Here is an 18,321-nt window from a genome sequence, read left to right as displayed (position 1 = left end):
CCAGTCTGGGCAGAAGGGGCGCTGGGCAGGCCTCTCACTGCCTCCAGGGCCGGGAAGACATGCAGGCCTTGCACCCTGACCGACTTGGCTCAGTGGATGGTGCTGGCCTGCGGCCTGAAGGTCCCGGTTCCATTCCGTCAAGGGCACAGGCCGGGGTTGCGGGCTCAGTCCTCAGAGGGAGGCGTGCAGGAGGCAGCCGATGAATGATTCTCTCTTATCATTGACATTTCAATCTCTCCCTCCCTCTCTCTTCTTCTCTGAAGTCAATAAGAGAAAAAAAAAGGAAGGAAGGAAGGAAGGAAGGAAGGAAGGAAGGAAGGAAGGGAAAGAAAGAAAGAAAGAAAGAAAGAAAGAAAGAAAGAAAGAAAGAAAGGAAGAAAGAAAGAAAGAAATCGGAGGCTTGGCCTGGTTGGTGACCACAGTCTGGTAGCAGCCGGGGCTCTGAGCTAGCCCAAGGCCAAGGCCGTACGGAGCACCAGCCTAGGAGGGAGGTTTGTCCGTCTTCAGGGCGGCCCCACGTCCACCGGGTCTCCGAGGGGAAGCTGCAGGGATTCTTAGGTGGCGGACAGAAGTGGAAACTGAGGCCCAGAGGAAAGCAGCGTGCTTGCCCAAGGTCCCTCGGCTGTTGACCCGGGGGCGGGCCAGCTAAAAATAACTCCTGTCCCCGAGGGGAGGATGGAATCCGGGCTGGGGGCGGACATCTGCTCCTCCCGCCGGCTGGGGGTGCTGTGCGCAGGGGCCCCATGGACAGGCAGATGACGCAGACCGGGGTGGGGGAGGGGGGCCGGGCTCTGTCCTCCCCGAAAGGGGCCTGGCCTCGCACTGCTCCAGCAGCTTGGTGATAAAATGAGTTTGTAGTGCGGCTCTGAGGAGGAGGCAGGTGGGGGTGGGGGTGGGGAGGGGGAAGTGCGGCTGGAGGGAAGGGAAAAGGGAGGAGGGAGAAGGTGAGAGACACCTGAATGAAGCCGGCAGAGGGGTCACAACTCTGCCAGAATAGGGACCACCCTGGCTCATTTGCAAAAACTGAAGCTTGAGGCGCGGGGTGGCTACCTGCGATCCCAGAGGCCCAGGCGGCCTGGCCAGGATTCTCTCCCAGCTTGCCTGTCCTGCTCACCAAGTGGAACCGCTTTCCTAAAACGTGACCCCAAGATACACCCCGCCACCACCACCACACACACACTAGCAGGAGAGAGGCCTGCTTAAAACACAGAGTTGACCGTGGCTCAAGGGTTGAGCCTCGACCTATGAACCAGGAGGTCAGGGTTCAATTCCCGGTCAGGGCACATGCCTGGGTTGCGGGCTCCATCCCCAGTGTGGGGCGTGCAGGAGGCAGCCGATCCATGATTCTCTCTCATCATGGATGCTTCTCTCTCCCTCTCCCTTCCTCTCTGCAATCAATAAACATTTATTTAAAAAAAAGAACACACACACACACACACACACACACACACACAGAAACGCAGATTCCTGGGGCAGAACCGAAGGGGTGTGGCCGGAGAGTATGCTGTCCCCCGGTGCCCTGTGTGTGTGTGTGTGTGTGTGTGTGTGTGTGAGGGGGTGTGGGGGGGTGCGTGAGCCCTGGCCCAGGAAGCTCTGTGGCTTTCAGGACCCCCAGCCTGACCTCCCGGCCCGAGGCCCCTGCAGCCAGCTGTGGGGCTGAGTCACCCCCGCCCCCCCTGGGGATGGGGACTGCCTGGGCCTTTCCCACTCCCGGCCTCACCCACCCCCTCCCAGCCCCTCACAGCCCCCTTCCCGGCAGCACACCCTTCTGGAAGCTTCCGGCAGCGGGGATCCCCCTCCTTCAGAGCGTGTTGGGTACAGAGCCTCCTCCTCCATCTGGACTTGTTTCCAACATCCTATTCCTTTGTTTCCCAACTGCTCCCTCTCTCAAACAGGAAACTCCCGGAGGGTTGGTTTAAAGCTTAAACAAAGAGCCTGTGAAATCGTGACTTCACCTGACCCTCCTGCCAACCACAGTGCCGGGCTGGGAGAGCCTGACAACGAGGAAACCCAGCCCGAGGGGTGGTGGTGGTGGCCCCAGGCCAGAGCCGGGGCTGGGACCCAGGGGCAGAACAGGGGTCATGACCCCACAGCCCAGATGGCGAAAGTGAGGCCCAGAGGTGGGCAAAGCACTCAACACCGTCTTTATCCTGCACTCACTGCGAGCTGTGCTTGGGTCTGCGTCCAAATGTAACTTTTTTAATTGTTTCTTAAAAATATATTTGTATTGATTTCAGAGAGAGAGAGAGAGAGATCAATGATGAGAGAGAAATCACTGATGGGCTGCCTCCTGCAGGCCACACATTGGGAATCAACTTTGCAACTCCCGTAGTTGCCTTGACTGGGAAATGAACTCTGACCCCCTGTCCATAGGTCGACGCTCAACCACTGAGCCACACTGGCTGGGCCTGAGCCCAAATGCTGACCTTTCCCCTTGACTCCCCCCAGTGGATGGGCACTGCCCAGGGCCCCACAGCAGGAGGGGTCAGAGCTGGGCCTTGAACTCTCAGACCAAAGCCTTCATCCTGGGCCCTGCACTGGTCCCAGTGTCACTCCGGACCCGGGGGCCTTCTCTGTGACTCAAAGAGAGGGAACGAGCACCTGGCCCAGCGTGGCCACTGTCGCTCTGGCTCTCTCCCTCTTGTGAATGCCTCACTGAGCACTGAGTAACCTGCAGAGCCCTTTCCCGAGAGTGGAGGGCCCCTCTGAGCTGGCACAGGCCCAGCCCAGCCCCGCCTCAGTTTAGCTGAGTAGGGCTTGGAGCAAGGTGGCTGGGCTGGCATTCCTGCAGGCGTGGTCTGCGGGACACTCAAAGGACGCACAGCCAGCTTTGGGTTGGAGTCCGAGCCACCCAGCTGGTGCCCAGGGTAGCCAGCAAGGGACCTGGGACAGCCCAAATGAAAAATAAAAATAACTAATGAGCCGAAACTGGTTTGGCTCAGTGGATGGAGTGTCGGCCTGCAGACTGGAGGGTCCCGGGTTCAATTCCCGTCAAAGGCATGTACCTTGGCTGCGTGTACATCCCCAGTCGGAGGTGTGCAAGAGGCAGCTGATGGATGATTCTCTCTTATCAATGTTTCTAACTCTCTATCCCTCTCTCTTCCTCTCTGTAAAAAAAAAAAAAAAAATCAATAAAATATATATATTTTTAAAAACCTAGTACGTGTCAAACCCTAATTATGTGTCAGGCCCTGTGCTTCCACCCCCACTCCGCACCCCTACCCCAGGTCTCCGTGCTGAGGAGTGTGCGGGTTCCATCCAGCCCTGTTCCTTCCCGGCATCAGGTTAAGTTCCTTCATCTCGGCCCAGAAAGCGCCACAGCGGGGCCTCCTTCCGCTTCTGCTCCTCCCACTGCGAGCCCCCCCCCCCCCCCCTCGTCCCTTTTGCACATCACCCCAAGGACCCCTGCAACCTTGAGCAATCCAGCCCCACTTCCTCCGGGAAAGCCAGCTGGGTGGCGTGGCTTTTTCTGCTCCAGACTCTGGTCCTGGGCCCTGCGTTTCCCCTCCCTCCTCTGTCCCAGTTGTCCCCTTGTCTCCCCCCCCCCCCCCCCCCGCCACACACACACCCCTGCCCTCTCTGCCCTCGCACGGCCCCCTCCGGGGAGGTGGGTCTGCAGCGCGGACTGGTCGGTGGGAAGCGCACGGGGTAGGGTGGGGTAGGGGGGTGAGGTGTGCGTGTGCAGGATGAAGTCACCCTCCCGCCCCCGGCCCGCCCCCCCTGCTCCCCGCCCCCCCCCCCCCCATGGGCCCCGGGCGCAGCGCGCCTGCGCGGGGAGGCCCACGGCGCCTGCGCGCTCGCTCCCGCCCTATATCAGGCCGGCGCCGGCCCCGCCGCCCGGACAAGGACACGCTCTGCGCCTCCGCTGTCCTCGCCGCCCCGCCGCCTCCGCCCGCCGCCGCCGCCCCGCACAGTGACCGGCGCAGGTGAGTGCGGCCCGCGCTCCGGCCCGCGCCGCCCCGCTCCCGGCCCCGCTCCCGGCCCCGGCCCCCTCCCCCACCGCCTCACCTGCCGCCGGGGTCAGGGCGCCCCAGGCCTTTGGCCCACGGCCGCCGCCGGCCTTCCCGCCCCCGGGGCAGCACCGCGCGCCGGCCTTCCCGCCCCGCCGCCGCCGCCCGCCCCTGCCCTCCGCCCGCCCCTGCCCTCTCCCTCCGTGCGCCCCTGTCCGCGGTGCCCAGCTCCCCGGACATCCCGCCCGGGGCCCAGGACCCCGCTGGGGGCCGCCGAGGGCTTGGGAGGCCGGGAGGAGCCCTTGCTGCCCGGGCGGGTGGACGGCCCCTGCCCGGGCCTCCTTGCTCCGGGTGTGTGCTAAGTGTCCCGTGGGCCCTGCATCCTCCTCCGGAGCCGCCGGCCTCCCAAACCTGTTCCGCACTCGTCCCTCCTGTCCCTCCCCTTGGGATTCTTCAGCGTTTGCTCCACTCGGGAGAGCCGCCTCGCGGGTGCTTTTGCGTGGAGCTGGGGCCCGGGCTGCCTTGGGGGACCTGGGCAGAGGGGCCCCCCACTCCTAGTGAGCTCCGTCTCCGCGCTGTTCTCAGACATCGTGGAGTGAGGCTTCTCAGCACCCCCGGGCCCCTCGCTGTGAGTTATGGCGACACCCGAACCCCGTGACCTTGCCGGGGCGTCTGCCCGATTATTAACAAGTGTCCATGTCACTCAACCCCCTGCAGGATCAGTGCACCTCCCGGACGGACCGCCATGGAGACTGTGGTGCGCCGCTGCCCGTTCCTGTCCCGCGTGCCTCAGGCCTTCCTGCAGAAGGCGGGCAAGTCGCTGCTGTTCTACGCCCAGAACTGCCCCAAGATGATGGAAGTGGGGGCCGCGCCAGCCCCCCGGGCCCTGTCGGGGTCTGCAGCGCACTGCCAGCAGGTCAAGGAAACCCCGCCCGTCAGCGAGAGTGAGTGCCAGCCTCCCAGTGGGGTTCGGTCCACGGGGGTCACTGGGTGCCGGGCCCAGTTCTTCGGGGGGATCTCACGTCAGCGACGCCCTGACCTCCCAGGTGGGCGCTGGGGTTTTCCGTCTCCAAAGGGGGCGCAGGACTCGGGCATTTCCGAGGAGAGGGGGCATGTTCTGACCCGGCCGTCCGTCATGAAAGATCTGGCCCTTGGGCTTTTCATTTTTTTAAGTGAATAGGCTATTTTTATTTTTTTATTTATTTTATTTTTTTTGTTTTTTGAATAGGCTATTTTTAGAGTTGTTTTAGGTTCAAAGCAAAATTGAGGGGAAGCTTTTTTTGGCTTCTAAAGTTATGATTCTTTTTCTCCTAATTTGCTTTTAAATATTATTTGTCATCGTGGTAAAATGTACGTTACAAAATGTACCATCTCGATCAGTTTTTAGGAAATTTTAGAAATTATTATTTTAGGTTGAAAGTTTTTTATCATCCATCGATCTTAAGTGCCCAGTTCCGCGGCGCTGAGGGCATTCCCGATGTTGTGCAATCCCCGTCTTCAGAGCCTTTCCATCTTGCAAAACTGGAACTCTGTCCCATTAACACTAACTCCGCCCCAGCCCCCTGCCAGTGCCGGTCCCCTTCCTGCCTGTGAGCTGCTCCAGGAACCACACGCGAGGGGAATCCCAGTTTGTTAGAGCAGGATTGTTTAACACGCGTGTTTTTACTTTGTACACGATGTAGACATGTCTGTGTTGAGTAAAGCGGTCAGAGGTGGCTCAGTGTGGTCGGCTGTGCCAGGCGGGGGTGGGCGTTCCCGATGCCCCTTACCCTCAGAGGTGAGCCTGCCTCCCAGGCTGTCGGGGTTCTGGGTGGGCGTGTGGAGGGCGTGTCATTAAGTGGGGAGGATTCCGTGCTTTGTAGGATCGCTTTTCCTCTTGGCCTCTGCTCAGGAGTTATTTTTTCACGGAGCTGTCAGAGCCCTGGTGCCATTGTGTCCCCAGCAGGAGGGCAATGGGCGTGTGGCCTGCGGCCTGCCCACTGGATAGGCTGCCCTGAGCCATCGCAGTGATGTCCACAAGCTCCTAGTTTAGGCAGAAGTTCGTAGTGAGCAGAGCAGAGCAAACAAGCACCTGCTGAAGAGGAGAACGTTTTTAAACCTGTGCATAGGGGATAAGATCACACCCAGATGTCTTACTGACTGCCTTTTGCTTTTTTTTTTTTTTTTTTTTAATTAATTTTTTTAATTGGCTTCAGAGAGATGAAGGGAGGGAGTGAGGGAGGAAAAGAGAGGGCGGGGAGAGACGTTGATCTGTTGCCTCCCACACATGCCCTGACCAAGGATCAGCCCTGAATGCGATGACGCTCTAGCCACCCAGCCACACCCGCCAGGCTCCAAAGGTTCAGTTTGATGAGAGAACCCTTCATTTTCCAGGCTTCCTGCACTGACTAACGAGCGAAGCGAATTTCAAAGCAGCCTTTTAAACTTTCCTTCACGGAAGATTTCAGTGAAAAGGGTATTGTGACACATTGCTGCGGCTGTGAGAGAGGCTAGCCTGTGACTCACGGGTATTCCAGAGAGATGAAGAAAGACTTTTCTAGAAGGAAGGCGGATGACTTTGCTGAGGGGAAGAGGGGAGTTGTCGTAACTAGAAGCCCAGGTGTGACGTCGGGGAAGTTTGATGAGAAGGTAGAGGTGTGTGCTGTGACGCAGCCGGGACCTGAGCTCTGGCAGGCAGTGACCTCATGACCTTACTCGTAGCCTGATCTCCTTTGTTAAGAGGAAAATCAATTGTGTGTCTATCAAGAAACAGCAGGAATCTGTTTGGAAAATATTAGCAAAACCCGGCCAGTGTGGTTCAGTGGTTGAGCCTCAAATCTATGAACCATGAGGTCAGGGTTCAATTCCCGGTCAGGGCATGTGTCCTGGTTGTTGGCTCAGTCCCCAGTAGGGGGTGTGCAGGAGGAAGCCAATCAATGATACTCTCTCATCATTGATGTTTCTCTCTCTCCCTCTTCTTTCCTCTCTGAAATCAATAAATAAAAATACTTTTTTAAAAAATATATATTTGATTTTTTTCCGGAGAGGAAGGGAGAGGGATAGTTAGAAACATCAATGAGAGAGAATCATCAATCAGCTGCCTCCTGCACATTCCCTACTGGGGATGTGCCCACAACCCAGGTACATGCCCTTGACCGGAACCAAACCTGGGACCTTTCAGTCCGCAGGCCGACACTCTGTCCACTGAGCCAAACCGGTTAGGGCTAAAAACACTTTTTTTTTTTTTTTTTAATATATTTTATTGATTTTATATAGAGAGGAAGGGAGAGAGATAGAGAGCTAGAAACATCGATGAGAGAGAGTCATCGATCAGCTGCCTCTTGCACACCCCCTACTGGGGATATGCCCGCAACCAAGGTACATGCCCTTGACCGGAATCGAACCCGGGACCCTTCAGTCCCCAAGCTGACGCTCTATCCATTGAGCCAAACCGGTCCCGGCTAAAAACACTTTTTTAAAGAAAATATTAGCAGAGAAAAAATTGTATGAACACTTCCAGGGACTTTGAGAGTGTGACCTCAAGAAGCACGCTGCGTGTGTTTGGGGCAGATTTACTGGAAACGGCCCAACTCGAGAGCCCTGGGTCTGCACCCAGAGGGCAGCGTGTGTGGGAGGGACTGTTTCCCGGAGGCAGAAGGGCCGCCGCTCCACCGCACCTGGTGGCCGTGGATTTGTGCCTGGCGGTGGCGGCGGCGGCGGTGGTGGTAGAGGTAGAGTGGCACCAAGTTTGTCTGGGCCGTCAGAGAAAGAACAGGTGGCTTGCTGGTGAGGTGAGCAAACAGTTCTGGGGCTTCAGCTCTTCCGTTCCCCCCACAGAGGACAAAACTGCCAAGGCCGAGGCGCCGCTGGCTCCCGGTGGCTCCCCGCCGGCTGCAGATGGCACGCAGCTCCCCCCTGGACACCCGGCCCCGAGCCAGGGCGCTGCCAGCAAATGCCCCTTCCTGGCAGCGCAGATGGGCCAGCAGGGCAGCAGCGTGTTCCGCAAGGCCAGCCTGGAGCTGCAGGAGGACGTGCAGGAGATGCAGGCCGTGAGGACAGGTAACCGCGGCTGCGCCGGGAAGCGGGAGGCCCGGGTGGCCCTCTGGGACCCTCGGGCTCGCTTACGAGCTGCCGGTGGGAGGATTGTGTCGCCGCCGCCCCGCAGAGCCAGGAGGAAGCTACGGGAAGAGGGTTGCGTTGCACAACAGGGGGAGTCCAGCTTTTACAGGAACCCCTGCTTGCTGAGCACACCCTGCAGGCACAGCTGACCCAGCTCACCTGTTTGTCCCCATCGTCTGGGGAGTAAAGGCACAAACTGTCACTGCAGTACGTGATGGTCTGGGCTCCTGGGCTGTGTCTCACAATGGTTAGCGAGTGGCAACCTTCATCCCGGAGTGGCTTCTCCCTGGAGCACCAAGGTCCCGGGGAGCGTCCCTAGCAGAAATGCTGCCCTGGGCTGGGGCTGTTTTCTGCAGCGGGAACAGAGGAGGGCGAGGGGGGAGACCGCCGGCCGGCTAGAGAGCCTGGGCCTGGAACATCGGCTGAGGCTGGCTGGGGCTCTGGCCAATCCGGGTCCGAGGGGCAGCAAAGCTTCACACTCCCAGTTACTACCTGCGTCATGAGGGGCTCTGCCCGCCGTGGAGACAGCGTGCCCGGAGGTATTGGACCGGAATGCCATTGGGCCCCCTTTGCCTGTCACTTACAGAGGCTGCCCAGGCCTCAGCGAACCCCAGTGTGGTCAGCGTGAAGACGGGTGGCGGGGAGCCGAGCGGGTTGCTGAAGAACTTCCAGGACCTGATGCGAAAGCAGAGGCCTGAAAGGGTGTCCCACCTGCTCCAGGACAACCTGCCCAAGTGTAAGTCTCACTCTGCCTGGCGATCCCACTCAACGCCACATCGCACGTGAGGCGTGGCTGACGCCGGGCCCTGCTCGATGCCACAGGTGCTCTTGGCCGTAGTGAGTACAAGCCTGCTGGTACCCACCTTCCCTCAGCGCAGCATCCACACTGGCACGGGGGCAGGCATGGCCGGGCAGTCTCCAGACGAGGACGTGCCGTCACTTGCCCATATGAACGCATCATGCATTTGCCCAGCACCCCCTAGTGGCTGAGCTGGGGTGGGACCCGGGTCTTTCAGCCAAGCCCAGACGTGCTTCCTAACCACCAGGCTCTCCTGTCTCTCGTTGCGTCTTCAGCTGTTTCCACGTTCCAGTATGATCGTTTCTTTGAGAAGAAAATTGATGAGAAAAAGAATGACCACACCTACCGAGTTTTCAAAACTGTGAACCGGCGGGCACAGCTCTTCCCCATGGCGGACGACTACTCGGGCTCCGTCAGCAAGAAGCAGGTGTCGGTCTGGTGCAGCAACGACTACCTGGGCATGAGCCGCCACCCCCGGGTGTGCGGGGCCGTCATGTGAGTGCCCTCGGCGCCTGGCCCCGGGCAGCGCGGGGCGGGACGCTGCTGATGTCCGGGTCTGGCTCCTGTGGAGGTGGGGCCGCAGCTGGAAGGGACTCCCCAGCGAAGGACTGCTCTCAGCCGTAACCAGCGACGGGGACTCTGTCCGCTTCCTACTGCGTCACAAACGCGTCCAGAAGGCGTCGATCTGAGCGGGTCCTTCGGGGGTGCCGTGGCCAGCGGCCTGGGGAGGGCTGCTTGCCGCTGGGAGCCCCCGAGGTCAGCGACGGTCCGTCCTGACGCCGCGTGGCCGGCGTGCAGAGGCTGAGGGAGCCGTCGGGGGCCTCTCCGCAGCCTGATGCCCAGGCACAGCCAGAAGCCTCCCCGATGCCGGGGGCTCAGAGACTGTGGGCGGAAGCTCTGGCTCAGGAGGCAGCTCCCCTTTGGGACCGGCTCCCTCCGCACCCAGAGACGCTGCTGGTGGAGAGTTCGGGGCCCGGTTCACAGCGAGGGGTCCCCGAAAGGAGTTTGTCTCCGGGGCCCGGAGGGGCCGGCTGGCGTCCTGCGCACAGGCAGGCTCACGTGCTGTTGCCTGTTTGCAGGGACACCCTGAAGCAGCACGGGGCCGGCGCCGGCGGCACCAGGAACATCTCCGGGACCAGCAAGTTCCACGTGGACCTGGAGCGGGAGCTGGCCGACCTCCACGGGAAGGACGCGGCCCTCCTGTTCTCCTCCTGCTTCGTGGCCAACGACTCCACCCTCTTCACGCTGGCGAGGATGCTGCCAGGTGGGGGCGCTGGTGCTGGGGGTCTGGGAGCCCCGTCCCTGCTTTCTGTGGTTTCTGTTTCCCCGGGTCGGCTGCAGTCCACAATTACTACATGGAAAGTTCCAGAAATAAGTGATTCACAGGTTTCCCACTGGGTGTAACTGAGTTGTGTGACGAAACCTCAGAGTCCTGTCTGTCCCTCCTGGGCCCTGACTCACCGCTCTGGCCAGGTCTCCTGGCCGCACAGGCACTCGGTGGCCGTCTGTCCTCAGATTCGCTGTCACGATCAGGCGGTGCTGGTTCGTTCCGGCACCCGCTGCGGGCCTGGCACGTGGCCCCTCGGGGGCGGGTTAGCGTGAGAGGGATGTTGACAGCAGAGAGCTTAACCAGCACCAGCTGGGAGGAGTGGCGTGTCTGGGCGTTCGTTGTGGAATTGGGTGTGAGTGCTGGCACACGCACATGCTGAGTTCTAGCGAACGTGACCCCAGCGAAGGGTCAGCCGCAAGGCCTGGTCCGGGGCTGCTGCTCCAGCGCGCTGTGGGTTCTCACTGTGGCTCCCTGTGACCGGGTGCGGAGCGCGGCCGCGACGTAAAGCAGGCTGGCCGCCTGCTGCGGGGCCCTGCACCCCGTGGCCTCGGAGGAGACGCCGAGGCGGGACTGCCGGCAGGAAGCAGGCTCCGGCGGCTTTCCCTGCGGGCTGAGCCGCGGTCTCGCTGCCTGGGAAAGAGGTGGTCTTCGGTGCAGGTGGCAGTGACAAACAGCGTCTGTCTGTCTGTCTGTCAGGCTGTGAGATCTACTCCGACGCTGGGAACCACGCCTCCATGATCCAGGGCATCCGGAACAGCCGGGTGCCCAAGTACGTCTTCCGCCACAACGACGTGGGCCACCTGCGGGGGCTGCTGCAGCGCTCCGACCCCCAGGCCCCCAAGATCGTCGCCTTCGAGACCGTGCACTCCATGGACGGTGAGTCTGCGCTGCACTCTTCTTTTTCCCCTTTCCTTTTTTTTTTTTAACTCTTCCAACGTGTCTATTTGGGCTTTGCAGTTTCTTTCCTTTGACTTGCCTGCCAGGGTTTGCCATCCTGGACATGGGTAGGTTTGGGTAAATTAGAGGTGGTTCTGCTCTGGCTTTTCCCGCTCTGAGACCCCAGAGCACCTGGGAACCGGGGAGTGCTGGCGATAGCCCCCGGAACGTGCCGTTCAGTCTGCTAACTCACAGGACCGCCGTCTGAGCGCGCTCTGTCCCCGCAGGCGCGGTGTGCCCGCTGGAGGAGCTGTGTGACGTGGCCCACGAGTTCGGGGCCATCACCTTCGTGGATGAGGTCCACGCGGTGGGGCTGTACGGGGCCCGCGGCGGCGGGATTGGCGACCGGGACGGAGTCATGCCAAAGATGGACATCATTTCCGGGACGCTCGGTACGTGCTCTGCGCCTGCTGCCCGCACTGGGCGCACTGGGCCGGCGAGCAGGGCTGGCTGGCCTGGCGGGGCTGGGTGGCGCAGGAAGCTGAGTGTTTGTTTTCTGGGAGGGGCTGGCGCAGCCCAGCAGAACCCCTCGGAGCCGGAGGCCTGGCTCCCAGGATCCAAGTGACTCTCATGGCCGGACACAGGAGCGTCTGAGCCCGAGCAGACAGCTGTGGCTCTGGCCTCAGCCGCAGCCCTCACCGTGCGCCTCCGACTGTCCCCGGGTCAGAACCAGAATCCCATGCCGGTGTCCGGGCGGCTGTGGGACCAGAGGTCCGGTGCTGTGGTGCTGAGCTCTGTGCCACGTGCCTGTATGTGGGGACCAGTCACCTCACAGCTCTCCCCATCGAGAGGCGGGATCTCCGGGGCCAGACGTGTAAGTCTGTGCACAGCTCCTCGCCGCCGGCGCCTCAGCGTCCTGGGGGACAGTGGGAACGGCCCTCCCCGGCTCTGTGGAGAAGGGGTCGTGTGGAAACAGAGGAATCCTCTTTGCCTACGAGGCACGAGGAGATGGGATGGAAATCGGTAAACTTGAGACTTCACGTCAGTAAGGCCCAAGCAGGCAGCTCTGTGTAGGCGCCAGGACCCCGTGACCCAGCAGACCCTGTGCAGGCAGCATGGCCAGCGGGCCCTCCCAGAGGAAGCCCTGTTCACGGGCGGAGCCCGCAGCCCTGCGCCCTCAGGCTGAGCCCACTGCCCAGAGCCCTCAGGCTGAGCCCGCTGCCCTGAGCCCTCAGGCTGAGCCCACTGCCCGGAGCCCACTGCCCAGAGCCCTCAGGCTGAGCCCGCTACCCGGAGCCCACTGCCCAGAGCCCTCAGGCTGAGCCCACTGCCCGGAGCCCTCTGCCCAGAGCCCACTGCCCGGATCCCTCAGGCTGAGCCCACTGCCCGGACCCTGCTGTCCGGAGCCCACTGCCCTGAGCCCTCAGGCTGAGCCCGCAGCCCTGAGCCCTCAGGCTGAGCCCACTGCCCAGAGCCCTCAGGCTGAGCCCGCTGCCCTGAGCCCTCAGGCTGAGCCCACTGCCCGGAGCCCACTGCCCAGAGCCCTCAGGCTGAGCCCACTGCCCGGAGCCCGCTGCCCGGAGCCCTCAGGCTGAGCCCACTGCCCGGAGCCCTCTGCCCAGAGCCCACTGCCCGGATCCCTCAGGCTGAGCCCACTGCCCGGACCCTGCTGTCCGGAGCCCACTGCCCTGAGCCCTCAGGCTGAGCCCGCAGCCCTGAGCCCTCAGCCCTGAGCCCGCTGCCCTGAGCCCACTGCCCTGAGCCCTCAGGCTGAGCCCGCTGCCCTGAGCCCTCAGGCTGAGCCCGCAGCCCTGAGCCCTCAGGCTGAGCCCGCTGCCCGGAGCCCTCAGGCTGAGCCCGCAGCCCTGAGCCCTCAGCCCTGACCCTGTTGTCCGGACCCCGCAGCCGCAGCTCTTCCTTCAGCCAGAGCTGGGAAGGCCCGGGAAGGAGTTTCCCAGGAAGAGCTTAAGCGCCCGCCCTGCAGGGGGTCCCAGAAGAATGTTAATCTCAGAGCGGAGGGAAGGGTGAGGCTCAGGGCACCGGAGCCGGATCCTGAAGCCTGAGAACAGGTTACATAAAGGGACTTAGCAGGATGAAAGATGAGGTGTCCCCAGTCCCACCTCCCCCCCGCCCAGTTCTGAGTGTTCATGTTTGTCTGGTAATTAATGCTGATGGTCAGTTCTGTGGTTACTGAAGCAGGAAGTCATACGGTCCCACCAAAACAGAGCGCCTTTGTTGGGTGACAGCCCCACCTCCAGGTGCTGCTCACGGAGAGGTGGGCCCAGAGCACGTGCGGGCGGGGGGCGCCGGCGGCCAGGCAGCAGTGCGGGCCCCGGGGCCGGGTGCCGGGTGGCACGGGCCGGGCAGGACCCTTGCCCGGTTTCCTCAGTTCCCCCTTGGGGAGGCGGGGACAGCCTCTCCTCAGTCTTAGGTCCAGTGAAGGAGGTAGAAGCGGGCGCCGAGGCCTAACAGCCTGTGTCTCCGCCTCCGCAGGCAAGGCGTTCGGCTGCGTGGGCGGCTACATCGCCAGCACCAGCGCCCTGATCGACACCGTGCGCTCCTACGCCGCCGGCTTCATCTTCACCACCTCGCTGCCGCCCATGCTGCTGGCCGGGGCGCTGGAGTCCGTGCGCGTCCTCAAGAGCCCCGAGGGCCAGGCGCTGCGCCGCCAGCACCAGCGCAACGTCAAGCTGCTGCGCCAGATGCTCATGGACGCCGGGCTGCCCGTGGTGCACTGCCCCAGCCACATCATCCCCGTGCGGGTGGGTACGGCCAGGCGGGCTGTGCCCCCGGCTGGCACGCTGGGCGGGGCGGGCGGATGGCGGCCAGGCTGCCCATGGTGCACTGCCCCAGCCACATCATCCCCATGCGGGTGGGTATGGCCAGGCGGGCTGTGCCCCCCGGCTGGCACGCTGGGCGGGGCGGGGTGGGCGGATGGCGGCCGGGCTGGGGCGGGGCCAAAGCTCGCTAGCTTTGCCGTGCGGCCTCCTGTCAGGTCCTTTCCTCCACAAACAGCGCCGCCCTGGTGCCGCCGGGAGAGAGTGGGTAACAGCTGCCCGCGCTGCCTTCACCCGGTGTGCACGTCCGTGGGGCCAGCTGGCGGCACCCGTGATAGCTGCTGCCCGCCCACCTGGGAGCCACCAAGAGCACCCTCGTGTGGGGCTGTGGGGTCGGGCGGGCACTGCCTCCCGCTGGCCGTGCTGCTCGAACCTGCGCCCACAGTGTGGGCTCAGAAGCTCCGCTGAGGGGGTCCGTCTGGTCTGACTTTACTTTTTAAAAAATTTTTTTTTTTATTATTGATTTTCCACAGAGAGGAAGGGAGAGGGATAGAGAACCAGAAACATCGATGAGAGAGAAACATCAACCAGCTGCCTCCTGCACACCCCCCACCGGGGATGCGCCCGCAACCAATGTACATGCCCCTGACTGGAATCGAACCTGGGACCCCTCAGTCCGCAGACCGACGCTCTATCCACTGAGCCACACCGGTCTCGGCCTGACTTGACCCTTTGTCCACGCAGGTGGCAGATGCTGCTAAAAACACCCAGGTCTGTGACGAGCTCATGAGCAGACACAACATCTATGTGCAAGCCATCAACTACCCCACGGTGCCCCGGGGGGAAGAGCTGCTGCGGATCGCCCCCACCCCGCACCACACCCCCCAGATGATGGACTACTTCGTGGGTGAGTGCCCAGGCGCCCGGCGGGAAGACTTAGGGCTGCAGAGCGGTCTCGGGAGCTCTGAGCGAGCCTGCTGGCCCCAGTGCCCCTGCCTCTTGGTGGTGGAGTTCCCGGAGGGCAGAGGCCTCAAGGCAGGGCCTGTGCTGGCTCCGAGTCCGCCTCGCTCACTCTCCTTCCCGAGGGGGGGTGGTCCCAGCGCCCGCTCACACCTGGCCGCTCCCCCCACCCACACACACACACTCTGGTAAGAGCGGGGGATTCCATCCTGCTACTCGGGGTGCAGTTTAAAGCCTGTGAATTGCTTATTTCTGGGATTTCCCACATCATGTTTTCAGGCCACGTTTGGCCACGGGTGACAAACTGGAAAGTGAAACTGAGGATGAGGGCGGGAGGGTGCTGTGGGCAGTCACCTGTCTGATTCCAGAACTTTCATCACCCCGGAGAGAAACCCACAGCCCCCAGCGGCCACTCGCCCTTCTCTGTCCACACGGGGGCCCGCCCCTGCCTGTCCGGCCTTCCTGGGCTGGAGTCCTCTTAACCCTCCCTGTCTGCTCGCAGGGAGTCTGCTGGCCGCGTGGAAGCGCGTGGGGCTGGCCCTGAAGCCACATTCCTCGGCCGAGTGCAACTTCTGCCGGAGGCCGCTGCACTTCGAGGCGATGAGCGAGCGGGAGCGATCCTACTTCTCCGGCCTGAGCAAGCTGGTCTCCGCACAGGCCTGAGGGCCCCGCCCCCCCACACGGCGCAGTGTCTGTGTGGACTAAGTTATGTTAGTTTTATCCATAGTGAAGCTCCGTCGGGAAATAAAATTGTTTACGTGCTGGGTCCTTCTGTGTTTGGTGCAGACTCCACGTCGTTTTCCTTTCCTTGAAGCTGGGTGTGAAGTGTGTGTGTGGCTGAGGTTTATAAAACGTGTGAAAACATCCTCTGGCAGCGGCTCCAAACCTGCGCCACCTGCCTCCGTGGCTGGAGCTGGCGGCCACCGCCGGCCCTGATGGCCACCGCCGGCCCTGACATTCACCGCCGGCCCTGACGTTCACCGCCGGCCCTGACGTTCACCGCCGGCCCTGACGGTCACCGCCGCCCTGACGGTCACCGCCGGCCCTGACATTCACCGCCGGCCCTGACGTTCACCGCCGGCCCTGATGGTCACCGCCGCCCTGACGGTCACCGCCGGCCCCGACGGTCACCACCGGCCCTGACGGTCACCGACGGCCACCGCCGGCCCTGACATTCACCGCCGTGGCGTTCCTCTCAGTTTCTATTCTCCAACCTGAACCAGTGGCAGCGCCGCCCAGCGACCCTCCACAGCCGCCTGCTTCCCTTTCCCTTCCCGCCGCCGCTGCCCGGCCCACTTCCCTCCTGCGGGGCCTCCAGCCCTGCCCCTGCCGGGCCCGTGCCGCCAGCACATGGGAGGGCTGTGCTCTGCCCTGCCCCCCCTCCTGTCCCGGCCCACTGCTGCCTGCACGTTCCTGGGCCCAGCTCTGTCCCCATGGATGTCCCCTTCCTGCTCAGCCCGGGGCCTGCACCAGACTGTCTGCCTCAGAGCACCCCGCCCCTGCCTGGGAATGAGCGGGTGAAGACGTGCACACAGACCGCAGACTGCCCACAGCCATGAGACGCGGCACTGCCAGGCGCGGCTCCCCGCGGCCGCACGAGTTCGTGCTAACCGAGTGGGACGGGAACCGCAGGGTTTCACTTCCCTGTGGGACTAAAGCACCCAGGGAACCGCTCCCTCCACGGCATGGCGGTTGCCGGGGGCGTGGGGGCAAGATGGAGGCTCAGATCCAGGTGACCAGCAGCCGGGACGTGGGGTGGAGAGCGTGCACGGGGGTTCACAGTGCACACCCGCAGGTTATATGCCAACCACCGTCACCTGCCAGTTTAATAAGACGGGTCCCTTCCAGCAGCAGCCCTGCCCTTGTCTGCTGGTCCCCCATCTTTGGGCCCTGTCCCCACAGCTCCCCTCCCTCGGAGCCTCGCTGCTGGGGCTGGTCCGTCTGCCTGCCACCGGCTCTCCCAGGGGTGTTGGAGGGGGCTGCCCTGGGCCTTCCTCTCCCCTGGCCTTCCAGGCCACGGCTTCCGGCTCTTCTCCTCCTCCTCCCCCTGCACCTAACCCTGCCTTCCTCCCTCCCACCCCACACCTGTGGCCACCGGGTCAGGGCACCGGGCTGCCGCTCCTCCCCCGCCTGTCACTCGGACCTCCTGTGTGAGCTGGTCCCTCCCGTGAGGCTCCTCGCCAGTCCCGCCTCCCACACATTGGGGCCAGCCACCCATTGGGGCCACCCCTGGGCCCGGCTGCCACGGCTCACCGCCATCGTCCCAACACCTGCCGGCCCGGCCCCCAGCGCTGCCTGAGCTTGGTGGAGGTGGCGGTGGTTTTTTGGAATCCTCACTCGGATATTTTCCCATTGGTCCTTAGGGAGCGTGGAAGAGAGGGGGAAAGACAGAGCCAGACGTGGGTGTGAGAGAAACGCATCAATGGGCTGCCTCCTTCACGGGCCCCCACCAGGACTGGGTCATGGGAGAGCCTGCAGCCGAGGGACGTGCCCTTCACCAGAACCAAACCCAGGACCTTTGGGTCTGCAGGCCGACGCTCCATCCACTGAGCCACACCGCTGGGGCCCGAGAGCTTCGAGTCTGAGTCACATCGGGCCCCTCCCACTCGGCGGCACGCCTCCTCACGCAGCTGACGGTGATGTGGGTCCCGGCTGCATCGCCCTCCCCCCATTTCTTCCTCTGCGTCCCCTGTGGGCGGGCACCCTGAGCCTCAGACACCCTGGAGGTCTCTGGCGCCCGGACCTGGGGCAGGCAGTTTCTCTGTCCACGTTCCCCGCCCTGGGCCATGGTGGGGCTGCCTCCCCCACACGCGACGGGGGCCTGAGCACACCTGGCCCGGCCCCGTCCTGGAGAAGCCCCTCGTGGGCTCTCGCCGTCCCCGGCCGCCAGCCACCACTGCCCTCCCAGCACGCTCACCGCCACAGGGGCCCGCCCGGCGGCCCGCACGGCCTGCACGGGGCAGGCAGAGCCGGCGTGTGCGAGGGGGCGGAGGGGCAGCCTCGGCCCACCTGCTGTGACAGCACGGACGCGGCCACAGACACGGGTCCTCACCGTTCTGCATGGGGGGTCCCGGGCCAGGCGCCGGCCCTCCGCTCCCGGGAGCTCTCCCTCCACGCGCCTCTGCTGGGAGTGAATCCACACGGCTCTCCGCCCGCGTGGGCGGCGGCCACCTGCCTCTTCTCGCGAGGCCCTGGGTCTCAGCTGCAGGCCGTTACCTGTTCCTCCCGCGGCTGATGCCATAGGCCAGGCCAGTGGTAGGCAAACTGCGGCTCGCGAGCCACATGCGGCTCTTTGGCCCCTTGAGTTTTTAAGCAAAGGCCAGCTTAGGAGTACCCTCATTAAGTTAGTAACCATGTACTACCTGTATAGTTAAAGTTTAAAAAATGTGGCTCTCCGAAGAAATGTCAATCATTGTCCTGTTGATATTTGGCTCTGTGGACTCCTGAGTTTGCCAACCACGGGGCTAGGTGATGCCACAGGCCAGGTGGTGCCATGCCAGGAACCCACGGTGGCATCCAGCCTACTTTCCC

General features: G+C 62.8%; 2 protein-coding genes across 2 annotated transcripts in view; one reads left to right on the top strand and one right to left on the bottom strand.

Annotated features, from left to right (window-relative positions):
- Positions 1-18,321, bottom strand: part of TWF2 (twinfilin actin binding protein 2) — a 99,123-nt gene that overhangs the window by 58,911 nt on the left and 21,891 nt on the right. The gene's annotated exons all lie outside the window — the stretch shown is intronic.
- On the top strand, positions 3,810-15,556 carry ALAS1 (5'-aminolevulinate synthase 1). Its single transcript, XM_084902291.1, has 11 exons — positions 3,810-3,926; positions 4,668-4,894; positions 7,767-7,988; positions 8,635-8,784; positions 9,123-9,342; positions 9,927-10,111; positions 10,874-11,053; positions 11,341-11,505; positions 13,547-13,815; positions 14,575-14,737; positions 15,293-15,556. Exons 2-11 carry the CDS (start codon positions 4,696-4,698, stop codon positions 15,451-15,453), a joined length of 1,914 nt encoding a protein of 637 aa, XP_084758417.1. The 5' UTR covers positions 3,810-3,926; positions 4,668-4,695; the 3' UTR covers positions 15,454-15,556.

The sequence above is a fragment of the Pipistrellus hanaki genome (assembly GCF_964339955.1).
Source record: "Pipistrellus hanaki genome assembly, chromosome: 13".
NCBI classification, from domain to species: Eukaryota; Metazoa; Chordata; class Mammalia; order Chiroptera; family Vespertilionidae; genus Pipistrellus; species Pipistrellus hanaki.
Note: the sequence above shows the minus strand (reverse complement) of the source record. Positions and strands in the feature narration are given on the sequence as shown.

Coding starts and splice junctions, on each gene's coding strand:
- ALAS1 (XM_084902291.1), top strand. CDS start 4,696: ATGGAGACTGTGGTGCGCCGCTGCCCGTTCCTGTCCCGCGTGCCTCAG. Junction 9,343..9,926: donor CGGGTGTGCGGGGCCGTCAT/GTGAGTGCCCTC, acceptor GCCTGTTTGCAG/GGACACCCTGAAGCAGCACG. Junction 10,112..10,873: donor GCTGGCGAGGATGCTGCCAG/GTGGGGGCGCTG, acceptor TCTGTCTGTCAG/GCTGTGAGATCTACTCCGAC.